Raw genomic sequence first — 12,906 nt, 5'->3', positions numbered from 1 at the left:
GTGATCACTCTCCTTATGATAATCAAGGTGGGCCATTTCCAGCACAAATCCACGTTTTCTCCCCCCCACACGCACCCCCCCCCAAACAAACCCACTCTCCTGTTGGTAATAGCTTATGTAAAGTGATCACTCTCCTTACAATGTGTATGATAATCAAGGTGGGCCATTTCCAGCACAAATCCAGGTTTTCTCCTCCCCCCCCCCACACAAACCTACTCTCCTGTTGGTAATAGCTTATCTATTACCAACAGGAGAATGGGTTTGTGGGGGTGGGCGGGGAAGAAAACCCCCATTTGTGCTGGAAATGGCCCACCTTGATTATCATACACATTGTAAGGAGAGTGATCACTTTACATAAGCTATTACCAGCAGGAGAGTGGGGTGGGGGGAGAGAAAACTTTTTGTAGTGATAAACACCCATTTTTTCATGATTTGTGTGTATAAAAACAAACGTCTTCTGTATTTTCCACAGTATGCATCCGATGAAGTGAGCTGTAGCTCACGAAAGCTTATGCTCAAATAAATTGGTTAGTCTCTAAGATGCCACAAGTACTCCTGGAGTGTGTCTGCTTGGCGCGCCATAACATTTAAGAACCTCTCCATGGCTTCATTGTGGCACGCCGCATTCTCCTTTCAGTTCCTCTTCTCGCTGTCCCGCCACTCCTTCAATTCCTGCTTCTCAGCCGTGGAATACATCGTAACATTATGCAGAAAGTCCTCCCTAGTTCTTCTTGGCCACTTTCTAATTCTGCACAGCCATTCAGCCGCCGATAACAAAGAGGGAAGCTGGGCTCCCAAGGTCATCTCTGTGAAGTTTAAATGCAACATTTTACAGAAACAGTATTGTTTGCAACACACAGAACACTGATTCAGTGATTTAAAACACAGTCAGTACTCACACACCTGTCACTAACTGGCTGGCCCCAGGCAAGCACACATTAGCCACAAAATGGTGAGTAGCTGCAGGGGCAGAGTAAATCACTCTTCGTGGACCCTGCTGTACACTGGGCATGTGGCTCTTGGGGAAAGCCAGCATTATACGGGGGGCCCTGATAATCATTCCTGTCCCCACACTTTCCACAGGATGTGATCATTATGGAAGATATCTCGCTGCTGAGGGTGAGCAGGGAATCAAGGGAGGGTCTTCTCCAAGACTGTGGCTTCTGCCCTGGCCCCTATGCAGCTCGCCTGTGTGCAGCAATGGTGTGTGGTGTCTTCCCCCCCCCACCCCACCCAGTGACGACACAGTGGTGAAGGAAAGTTACCGTTAATGGGGCAAGAAACAAAGCTGCTCTGCCAAAGAACCTGTGACAGCAGATTGCCCAGTATCTCCATGAGAGTTTCCTGGAGATCTCTGAGGCAGATTTCCACGAAGTGAGGGAGTCAATCAGCAGCCTGTTCCACTGCTCAGACTAGGCATGCGGTGGGAGACAAGCCTGCTTTCTGCAACCCTCCTGCCCCCAACACCTCGCTTCAGTGATTCCCAAAATCAAATCCACTTACCAGGGGCCTCCTCTCCTGTTTGCGCTTCGCCAACATCCACCTGCTGTGACTGGCTAGCCTTTTCTGGGGTAGAAAAGAGTTCCTGGCTACATGCATGTCTGACCTCTGAGTCATTCTCTGCCTCTGGGTCCCCCTCCCACTCCTCCTCCAGGATTTCTTCCTCTTGGCTCGATCCACTCTTGACTGACACATGAGCCACCAAAATAGCCACAGTGGTCTTCGCAGTGGAGTTGGGATTGCTGCCGAGTATTGTGTCCAGCTCTTTGTAGAACTAGCAGCTCGTGGGCGTTGCACCAGAGCGGCGGTTTGCCTCTCACGCCTTGTGGTAGGAATTCCACAGCTCCTTCACTTTGACCCTGCACTGCAGTGTGTCCCGATCATGATCCCTTTCTGTCATGCATCATGAAATCTGTCCATAGGTGGTATATCCGTACTGCTGGAGCACAGCTGGGACTGGACAGCCTCCTCTCCCCAAATTCCGATGCGGTCCAGCAGCTTGGCATTGCTCCAGGCGGGGGATCGCCTGGTGCGTGGAGCAGGCATGGCTGCTGGAAAGATGCTCTGAGACCATTGCTCGCATCACCGAGCAAACAGGAAGGGGACTTTCAAAATTCCCAAGGAATTTACGGGGTGGGGATGATGGTTGGTCACCTAAGGGCAGGGCAGTAGAGTTCAAACCGATGACCAGATAGGCGATAACAGGCATTGTGGGACACCTCCCGGAGCCCAGTCGCAGCGCTGTAATCGACCACAGTGTCTACACGGGCATCACGGTGCTGTAGCCCCAGTATAGAAAGGTGTTGGGTGGGTTTTTTACAGCACTGCAGCTGTGCGGTTTCTGCGCACTGAGTGGCTTGGCACTGTGTAAACCTTGGGAGTTACAGCGCAGAAAGCTGCTTTACTGTGCAGAAACTTGCCAGTGTAGACAGGACCTACAGTTACAGCAATCTTGAATGTAAGGAAGGAACGTGAGGAATGGCTTGATTATGCCATTTGCACAAAGCCCTAAGCAGGGAAGTTGGGAGGAAGATCTATTGGCTGATCTGTTGGGGAAAGTTGCACAACATCTCTGCTCCTGCTGTGGGGGGCACATGATGATGCTGTTGATCCCTCACTTTCATCAGCCCCAAGCTCTCCTACAAGTGTATAATGTCATCCATACCATTGCTCCTGGGTCTTACAGTGTAGAAGTAGTGTGGTCCAGATTCTAAGATGGTGTCAATCTGAATAGCTCCATTGACATTAATGGAACTACACTAGTTTGCATTAGGTGAGAATCTGGCTCACTGGTTAGTCAACAAAGTAATTGTCCTAAGTATTTATTTATCCATTTTAAAATTCTAAGTTTGAGTATTTACTTCATTACTTTCATCCAGGGCTGGCCTTATGGGTGGGTGACATGGGTGACTGCCTAGGGCACCATGGTCAGGGGGTACTGTGGTCAAGAGGCAAGGAGTGGGGTGGGCCTGGAGTGCAAGGCCACAGAAGGGAGCTTGGGGCAATGGGAGTGGGGAAGGCATCAGGCACCTGGGGAGGAAGTGGGGGCCAGCGGTGATGGCGGAACTAATGGGAAAGCAGCAGGAGTCTGGGAGGATGAGTAGGAGGTGGGGAGAGGCAGTGGGTGACGGGGCACCAAAATACAGGCTTGCCCAAGGTGCCATTTTCCCTAAAGCCAGCCCTGCTTCCGTATCTAGCAGCACTCTTATGTAAACATTTTTAATAGCATAATGGCTAGTATCTAGTCATCTAAGAGAATCCATACAAAAGACTGCTTGCACTGGGTTTTGATCTATAAAGATTGAGAGTTTTGGAGTTTGTGAGATGTGCTTATTTTGTATTGATTTGCCATAAGCAGAGGTGAATGTGGTAACCTGTGAAGTACAGCTGTTTGAAATCTCATCCTTCAGAGAGAAGAAAGTTCAGTTCTTAATGTACCTTGTTGCTGAAACATGAGAAGCTAAAACCCCAAGATTCCTCCAAATAGATATAAAAAGTTGTTTTTGGGATTGTCCTACAGGTTGTTAAACTTGACTTATCTCATAAATACAAGCTTCAGCTTCACTGATATTAGGTATTTGAGAATCGGAAATGTTTCAGTGGGTTTGAAAATACTACAAAAGTGTGTAGACTTATGAAATAGCCATGTGAACAATACTTACTGCCCTGTCTAAATGATTTTACCCTTTCTATTAGGTGGCCACTAATGGGATCATTGCAGTGAATGAACCATCAAAAGAAGAAGAATACCTTGGTCAGTTTCCACTCAGTTTTGGAGCTATTGCTCCATTTTTGGCTGATCTGGACACTACAGATGGACGTGGGAAGGTGTTTTATAGAGAAGATTCATCCCCTGATGTCTTACAGCTTGCTGCAGACTATATCCAACGAGGTTTCCCTGAGGCCACTTTTGATCCAAGCAGTGTTGTCATTGTTACCTGGACGTTTGTGGCTCCTTACCATGTACGTGGAGAAGACCCCACTCTGGAAGGCAAGGTGAATATTAGACAGAGCTCTAAGATAGACCAAGTGCAACAGAAGTGTACCTCCATGGTCCATTGTTTTAAGTGTCAATTGTAATATTTCATACTTCAAAAACAAAATTATTTCAGTTTAAATACCTTACCACTTCGCTTTCTGTGCTTATCACAGCATTCACGAGAAGGAATTTTTTGGGAGGAGTTTCTCAGACGTATTTAAAAGATGTAAGCAGTTTGGCTTGTAGCATGTGGGTGGAGATGAGGACAAAGCTCACGTTTTAACCTTTTTATTCAACTTTAAACTATCCTTGGGCTGTTATGTTAACTTTTACGACACCCAAAAATATGCCAGATACTTGGAATAATCAGGGAACTTAGAGGTACTAAAACCTGGAACTTTGGGGCTAAATTAACAAAGAAACTTAATGTGGTGCCATTCAACATCATTAGGTCTAACTTTCAGGTGCCTAGAAAATCACTGGGATTCACAAAGGCTGGATTTAGGCACCTAAGCTCCCTACACAATGAATGGAAGAGATGGGCATCTCAGAATAGGATTCACAAAAGCCAGCACACTAGGTGATGCCCTCACCAAAGATGGAAGATGCTAAGCCAAGGCGGGTGTGTGAAGCATTTCCCCCCCGTCTCATAGATAGGCGCCTAAGTCTGGGCCACCGGGAAGTGCCTCCTACAACGTGGGATTCTCAGCTGCAAATGCTCTCTTGGTGTGAGGTGCCTACGTTGTTTTAGTAAGAAGCTATCAGGGAGGGAGGAGGCGCAGCAGCACCCTCATAATGTTTAGTCCAGTGGTTAGGATACTCACCTTGGATGTGGAAAACCCCCAATTCAAGTCCCTCCTCTCCCTGATGGTGAGAGGAGATTTGAATTGGGCTCTGGTGCCTCTCTGGTGAGCACCGTAACCACTGGGCTATGGGATATTCTGACAGGGGTCTCTCTGTCTCTCCTGTTGAAGCTGTTGCACTGATTGGGCCAGAGAGAGCAGGTAAGTATGAGACTGACTCTGTAGCCTGATGTTTAGTGCACTCACCTGAAAGGTGGGAGACCCAGGATTGAGTCCCCCTACTTTTTAAAATTTATTTATCCACTTTTCAACAGGGGAGACTGAGAGAACTCCACACTAGAATATACCATGCCCCAGTGGCTAGTTTTTACTCCTGAGAGGTGGCAGAACCCACTTCAAATCTTTCCTGTGCCTCAGTTGGAGGGTGGTACTTAACTTGGGGGTCTCCCACATCCCAGGTGAGTACCCTAACCACTGTGCGAAAGGTTATGAGGAAGGTTGTTCTTCCCTGCTCGCTCCTTTGTGTAAACTTTTCTGTCTTTGTGTAAACTTCTCTGTAGGGCCTGATCTGGTAGCTGATCTCTGAACATGCTTTCCAGACCAGGCCCTGCAGGCGAGTTAGGCAGAAGACTGTCTGTCTGTCTTTCCCTGGTTCGTGCATTGCTCCGGGGCTTAGGTGTCTGGATGCCTGGTGTGGGGCTGCAGTGCGTGTGCTCAGGCAAAAACAGATACCTTGTGAACTTTTACTGCAGTTGAGGCATTGAGCGAGTTTTGGTGCCTACAGGTTTCGGAGGCAACTGATCAGAGGCTTTGTGAATCCCAGTGGGGCCTGATTCTGGGATTTAGGTGTCTAAAGTGGCAGTTAGGCACTTAAGTCCTCTTGTGAATCTAGCCCTTGATTTCTTTATGGATTGATCACATCTCATTCACCACAAACTCACATATCTGAAATAAGGCCTTCCATAGTAGTCTCTTTAAGATAAATGTATGATGATCCACGTATGCTTAGGACTTAATCTCACAATTTATTTGAGAGCTACAATCCCTCCTCCCCACCCCATCTTCTAAATCTTTTAGGTCCCATTCTGCAAAGATGTGAGCACGTGCTTCATTTTATGTACTGAGATTAGCTCCACTGTCAATGGGACTACTCACAGTGTGTAAAACTAAGCATGTGCTTCTGTCTTTCCAGGATCAGGGACTTGTTTTGCCAAATATTAGCTTCTTGTGTCTGACTAGGCCATGGGCATAGCATCCACCTTCCCCAGAAGGGGGCCTATGCTTGGGGCAGTGGTAAACAGCTAAAGTCAGATAAATGGCCCTTACTGGAACACTGTCTCAGCAAGGGCCACGATTGCAGTGGCATGGATGTTCTCTACCAACAAATAATAAAATCCTTCAAAATCCTCCCCGACCCGACAGCCCCAAAAATAAAAAATGCAGCTCAGAATTCAAAATTGGATGTGCTGTCTGCATCTAAACACACATCATGTACAGTCCAGTGCAGTACCACTAGGCCAGCTGATTCCTTGACGTCTCAAAGGCCAGTTTGTTGTGGTAGCTTTGAGGTTGTTGCTTTTTAATTTGGTCATTTATTTATTGGCTTAGTATAAACTGGGCTTTATGAAAGGAATGGTCTGTTTGGTTGACAAGTATCCTGAACATTGCTGCTGGTTATCCAGTAAAGCTTGCACTGTGAGGGGTCCTGTATTGGGTGTTGCCCCTCATTGCACACCTTTGGCTTTTTCATCTCCATGTGGGGCTTGAGATGCCCCAGAATGCACTGAATTAGAGAGTTTCATTGAACTATGTTTCATCAAATTTAAAAGGATAGTTTCTCTGCTCACTTTCTGTGGATATTCGTTTAATCTCCATGTTGAGCTTCAGCTGGGATTTAAGTCCTTGAAGCAGAAAACATCTGATAAATGAAAATGTAGTAGTTTTGGAAAGTCAGTATGAGTATTTGATCTCACCCAGCCATTGTGTAAGGACATTTCTCACTTGAAAACTGAACATTTTTTTTTTTTTGGCCTTATTTTCGGAAGCTGTGAATTCAATATGCTATTCTGTGCAAACATTTGTAATTAGCATCTGAATTTGATACAAGATCTTCCAGGAACAGCCAATCCACTCAATTTTTCTGTTAAAGGGACTATTCAATTTGCTAAACATAGTACTGAACTTAGGGCTTTTTTAAGCATCCTAATGGCTATTTTACATTGACTTCAGTTTATCTGCAGTAAGACTTTGATTGTGACATTTAAGCATAGTCAACACAAATGTGTTTTTGAAAAAACAATTAAATCTGTTTCTTTGAAAAACTTCTCAAAGGAATTTAACAGTCTCTAATAATTGTGTAATGTACAACCCATTGTGTGAACCCAGATCTTGACTTTGATTTGTAAAGTGTCTTCCTTTTTTTCTAATCTTGAATATTTTCCCACAAGTAATGGAATTTAAATCTTCCCCACAGAGAAACACATTCCAGGCTGTTTTAGCCTCTTCTGATTCCAGTTCCTATGCTGTTTTCCTTTATCCAGAAGATGGTTTGCAGTTCTACAGTGCACACTCCAAGAATGCTGAGGAAAAGATTCCTGCTACAGTTGGCTTTAGTCAAGCCGCTACAAACTACTACTTGTGGATAAAACCAGGATCCTACAATACAGTTGCTAATGATGAAGAGTCCATCAAAAACCTGCATGAGTATGCTTTTTAAATAAATAAATAAATCCAAATCGCAGTTCTTGCTACTGTCTGACATGTTTTTATGCAGTCTGCAATGTGAGAAAATGTCATAGCTAATAAGCTTTCATTAGCCATTGTCTTAGAAATCATAAAATCTGATCGATGCTTTTTCAAAAGTGGGTGCTAATGTTGTCTTCAGTGGGAGCTATTGGGTGCCCAGCCCTTTTGAAAATTGGGGCACTTTCTGAGAAGCCTAACTTTAGGCATCCCTTTTTGAAAAGTCTTGGCCTCTGTTCATAGGTGTTGGAACTGCCTATGGGGGTGCTGCTGCTCCCCGGGGCTTGAAGTGGTTTTCATCAGATCCAGCGTTTACAGTTTGGTTGAATGGCTCTCAGCACCCGCACTGTACAATTTGTTCCAGCACCCCTGCCTCTGTTTTTGTGGGGAAGAGGGCAGAAAGGAAAGAGAGCAATTCAAAAAGTTCAGAGTGCTGCTATCAAGATGAATATGGGCCAAATTACACCACCTTTTCTTCCCAACCCTCCCTAACCTCCAGATATGTTCGAAAGAAGTTAGTTCTCAATGTAGATTAAACATGTTGGCAATACACCTCTACCCCCATATAACACAGTCCTCGGGAGCCAAAAAAATCTTACCACGTTATAGGTGAAACCGCATTATATTGAACTTGCTTTGGACTCGAGCATTTCCGTTATTAATAGTCACTTCCCGCCCCCTGACTGACCCCTCAGAACCCCTGACCCATCCAACCCCCACTCCTTGTCCCCTGACCGCCCCCTCCAGAGACCCCCCCATCCCTAATCATCCCCAGGACCCCACCCCCTACCCAACCCCCCTCCTCCCTGTCCCCTGAGTGCCCCGACCCCTATCCACACCTCTGCCCCCTGAAAGGCCCCCCGGGACTCCCACACCCTATCCAAAGCCCCCGTTTTCCGTCCCCTGACTGCCCCGCCCCCAGAACCTCTGAACCATCCAACCCCTCCTGTTTAATGACCACTCCCTGAGACCCTCTGCCCCATATCTAAACCCTCGGCCCTGGCCCGGCACCCTAAACACGCCTCTCAGAGCAGCGTGTTGGAGCCAAACACGCTGACATGCTGATCTGCCAGAGCGCGCAGCCCCACCCCCCAGAGCGCTGCTTTACTGCGTTATATCCGAATTTGCGTTATATCGGGGTAGAGGTGTACTATCCAAAATTTTAGCCATGTACGCTAAGCTGTATTTTGTATAGGTATGATAATTCATCCAATTTGTAGTTGTATTTATCAATGGAGTCTAGAATCAAATATGTAGTGTTTTTCATATAGAATTTCTATTTATTGTTAAGTTTCAGAGTAACAGCCGTGTTAGTCTGTATTCGCAAAAAGAAAAGGAGTACTTGTGGCACCTTAGTACTTGTGGCTCACACTGTAGCTCACGAAAGCTTATGCTCAAATAAATTGGTTAGTCTCTAAGGTGCCACAAGTACTCCTTTTCTTTTATTTACTGTTAAGTTACCTGACCCCTTATTTAGTGTGGTTGTTCTCTCTTTCTAGGAGCAGCAATTCTGGAAGGAAAGGAATCTGGGTTTTTGAGATTGGTAGCTCATCTAGTAGTATTGTGCCTGCCAAAATCAGCAACAGTCCAGAATTTGGTGATGATGAACAGTATCAAGGGGTGACCTCAAAACCAGCTGTATTGCACCATGACTCAGTTGAAATAAGCCAGCAACAAGTACCATATGATGTTCCCAGCAGAAGAGGGGATCAACAACATATAACATATAGAATTCCTCAGTCAGCTTCGGAAGATGACTTACAACCACCACACAAAGCTATAACAACAGAGACACTTCCAAGAGAGTCCTCTTTCAATCAACAGCCAGAACTCTCAACTGGAAAAACGCCGCCTCAGTTTCAGGTCCACCAGTTCCCTCAGCAGTATCCTCAGGTTATAGATGTGGAAGATATTGAAGATATTGAGGATACTGGGATTGGTAAGGTCATTTGTACTGTTTTAGGTTATATTAGGGTTGGCACCTGAGTTTCCCCCTTTCACCTCATTCTCCCACCCCAGCACCTCAGTGTGGCTTCCATTTTGTCCTGAGACCAGTCTCCTCTATCCCCCTTATCCCCTTGTTTTCTGCTTCCCCCATCATGGGAGTATGTCGATGAAAGATCTGTATGGGCAGTGTGGGCTGCATGAAAAGTAGATTTATTTAAGGGGTGCTCTCTAAGCTGCTCGATATAGCCTATTTTCCCCCCAGAATGGCTTCCCACTGCATCCTCCATCCCAAATTGGCTCTTTCTTTTTGATTTGCCCTTAGACCTCTGAAATTCCAGACAGATCTGTTTAGTTTTGGCAATGTTAGGGGGACGTATGGAAAGTTTCAAGTCCAATTGTAATACTTGACCACAAACATGTATGGCCAGTTGTGCTTACCACAGACTTGTCCCTCAATGGGTCTGTTCTCAGTAGCTTGAAGGATCGAATGCTGTGGAGAGACTAATGTCTCTGTGGAATAAGTGTATTAATAGTTCTGAAGGGCAATATAGTCTCAAAGGTATCTCTGTCTTAACAACATTTTTTATTCAAGTTGTTTTGGTTATTATGGTTGTTAAAGTAATGACCTGCATTTTAACTGTTGCAATATGTTGCTGCACTTAGTAAGGATTGTGTATGTATGATACAGACTGTTTTCACAGAAGTATAACTTTATAAACTCTTTACAGAACACAGATGACTTGATAAAGTCAGAGAACCCTGAGCCACCACTACAAAAGGCTATGTACAATTTAGGGTTCCCTGGTTTTGTGTGTTTAAAAGCTCTGCACTAGCAATGCTACTTGTTGAGGCAATGAATATACCAAATGTGAAGCCAAGTGCGACACAGAATAATTATTTGAAATGACAGGGCTCAGAATGTGAGGATTGTTATATCTGTGAGCTTGGAAGAGCACAGGTGTGGGTTTTGACAGTGGGTGAATGGGCTGTCCCTTCTGGGCTGTCCCTTTTGGTGTGGGCTGGAAACCAGAACCTTGAGAAACTTTCCCCATGTTTAGCTTAAGGACCAGATTGACATCTGGCATTAATTGGTGTACTTCCATTGACATAACTTAAGACAGTAGAGCTCGACTGATTTACTGCAGCTGAGGATCTGGCCCAGTACCTTTTACTAGAATATTTGGGCAAATTAGCTATGTATTGCAAGGCAAGCAAAAATCTATTGTAGTTGTTTGCCTTTCCCAAAAGCTGATCAAATGGGCACAATGAAATTCTGAAGCTAACTCAGGATTGTGTTGTGTTCTAGTTGGCCCTATTGTGAATCTTTATGGATGTTATGGTTATAATGTAATATGCAGAATACTAATTGGTTGGTCTTTCTTCCTGCAGTGTTCCGTTACCATACAGATGTCCAACAGACCTGTGCTAACAACCGTCATCAGTGTTCCGTTCATGCTGTTTGCAGAGACTATCCAAACGGGTATTGTTGCAGTTGTATTGCTGGCTACAAAGGAAATGGCAGGCAATGTGTAGCAGAAGGTAATTTAATTTTTCAAAGCTAAATAGTTGTACTAACGTTTTGTATGAGACATTTAACTTGTAATACGGTTATATGGATACATAGGCAATTAATTTTTTAAAATCCTCTTTAGTATAGAATGGGATGAGGTTGCTGCATTTAAATGTTTTTGTAAGTACTAGTTGAAAATTATGAGTTAAGTAAAACTCCTTAAACGATCTTGAAAAATCTTAATCTTGTGTATTTATTTGAAAGCCATACATAAACTAAGTTTAAGTGGACACATAATAAAGAACGTATCCATGATGACGATGAAAATGTAACTTAACATGGAGAAAGCATTGCTTTTTAGAACCTAGGGTCACAGTTGAAGTGCTTTCATACCACTGTCAATAGCACTGACTGCCTATTTGTTTTGCATAATGGTCTACTACTGACAAGAAAACCAAATTGTCCGCACAATTGCAGACACTGATTCTAAGAGGGCAAGTCTCTGCTTGGAAGGAGCTTCTTAAAACAGACTTTTGCTTACACAATTACCATTTTTGTCTGCAGTAGAGTTAGCAACTATGCTTTAGAGAATTATGTGAGGGAAGGACAGCTAGGGATCTTCAAAGGGTTTGTGCAACGCAAAGTCCTTTTTCTGCCTGACAGCTCTGCCACAGAGCTCCTCCGGGGAGACTACACTGGGGCCCATCGAGAACAAATACCATCCTCCTCCTCCAAAGAACATTCAGTGGGTGGGGTGGAGGAGGAAAAGGAAGGAAAACCCCTTAAAACAACTGAAAGGAAGCAAACACAGATCCTGGTTCAGAATGAAAGAGTAAGAAAGCTGACTTTGCGAGAGACTTTTTATTTTTTATTATTTTAATCTTGCTGGGCTTATGCATTGGGCCATATGCCTTCTGTCTAAATAGGACACTTTAATGGGCAGTTGTCTTGTCAATTTTTGGCCTCACTTCAGATTTTCGGAATGATTTGTTTCCTTAGACCATTAGTTGAGAGGAGATACATGGCATCAAGAAGTCTCGCTTCACTAATCTACAGTAAAGTGTGTTGTATCTTACTACAAGAAGTCGCACTGTGTTCCTTGGGAACATTCTTGAGACTTTATTAGACCAACCCAGATGAGGCTAACAGTACTGCGGTGAGGTTCTCTCTCTCATCCTGCTGGCTATCGAGTGTAGGCGCTCAGTAATGATGAGGCATTCCTCTTTTATAGGGTTATTGCAATGCGGACTGCTCTCTAGTGGAAGCCTTTTTGAAAAACATTCGCCCCACTAACGTGAATGCTGACCCTGAGTGCAAGACTGGTCCAAAATGGATGGAAGTGACGCTTCTTAATATTTATTGTTACCCTGCCTAATATTTATTGCTTGGAAAAGTACATTTTCCCATATAGTTATGGGGTGAAGAAAATATGTAAACGGATGTCTGGAACATACGTCTACTGGAATAAACAATTAACAACCTAATGCCCTCAGTGTCTAGTCTAGTTCTCTCCGCCCTTTCGATGTAAACAGGAAGCAGACGAACTGGGACGTGTTGGATATCTGTAAATTTCACATATAAGCAAATGGGAATACTGAAGTCTTTGGCAGCCCACTTCTTAAAATGTAATGAATATTCTTCAGGAAACTTAGCGACTTTAAGTACTGTGCATTTAGGAAACCAGGGATTTGTTTGTTTGTAGAGCTCTTATGACTATATCCTGGACAGCTTCGTTATCAAAGCTTTTATTCCAGTGTTGACACCTTAACACTTCATTTGTTAAAATGGGCTGTGGCAGCGGAGAGCACCCAGCTTCTGCGAGCCGGACACATCACAGCTCACACAGAGCTTCCACGCTACTCAGCAGCCTCCCCAGACGTTAGACATTGAGCACAGAGGCTAGAACAGCCTGTTGTATGTGACAC

General features: G+C 44.5%; 1 protein-coding gene across 1 annotated transcript in view; it reads left to right on the top strand.

Moving 5' to 3' along the window:
* Positions 1-12,906, top strand: part of NID1 (nidogen 1) — an 80,346-nt gene that overhangs the window by 7,343 nt on the left and 60,097 nt on the right. The window contains exons 2-5 of the mRNA XM_084622891.1: positions 3,697-3,996; positions 7,256-7,485; positions 9,024-9,463; positions 10,861-11,010. Of these exons, the coding sequence (XP_084479017.1) occupies positions 3,697-3,996; positions 7,256-7,485; positions 9,024-9,463; positions 10,861-11,010 (1,120 nt within the window). The remainder of the gene's footprint in view (positions 1-3,696; positions 3,997-7,255; positions 7,486-9,023; positions 9,464-10,860; positions 11,011-12,906) is intronic.

The sequence above is a fragment of the Lepidochelys olivacea genome, assembly GCF_965140295.1.
Source record: "Lepidochelys olivacea isolate rLepOli2 genome assembly, chromosome: 3".
Classification (NCBI taxonomy): domain Eukaryota; kingdom Metazoa; phylum Chordata; order Testudines; family Cheloniidae; genus Lepidochelys; species Lepidochelys olivacea.
Note: the sequence above shows the minus strand (reverse complement) of the source record. Positions and strands in the feature narration are given on the sequence as shown.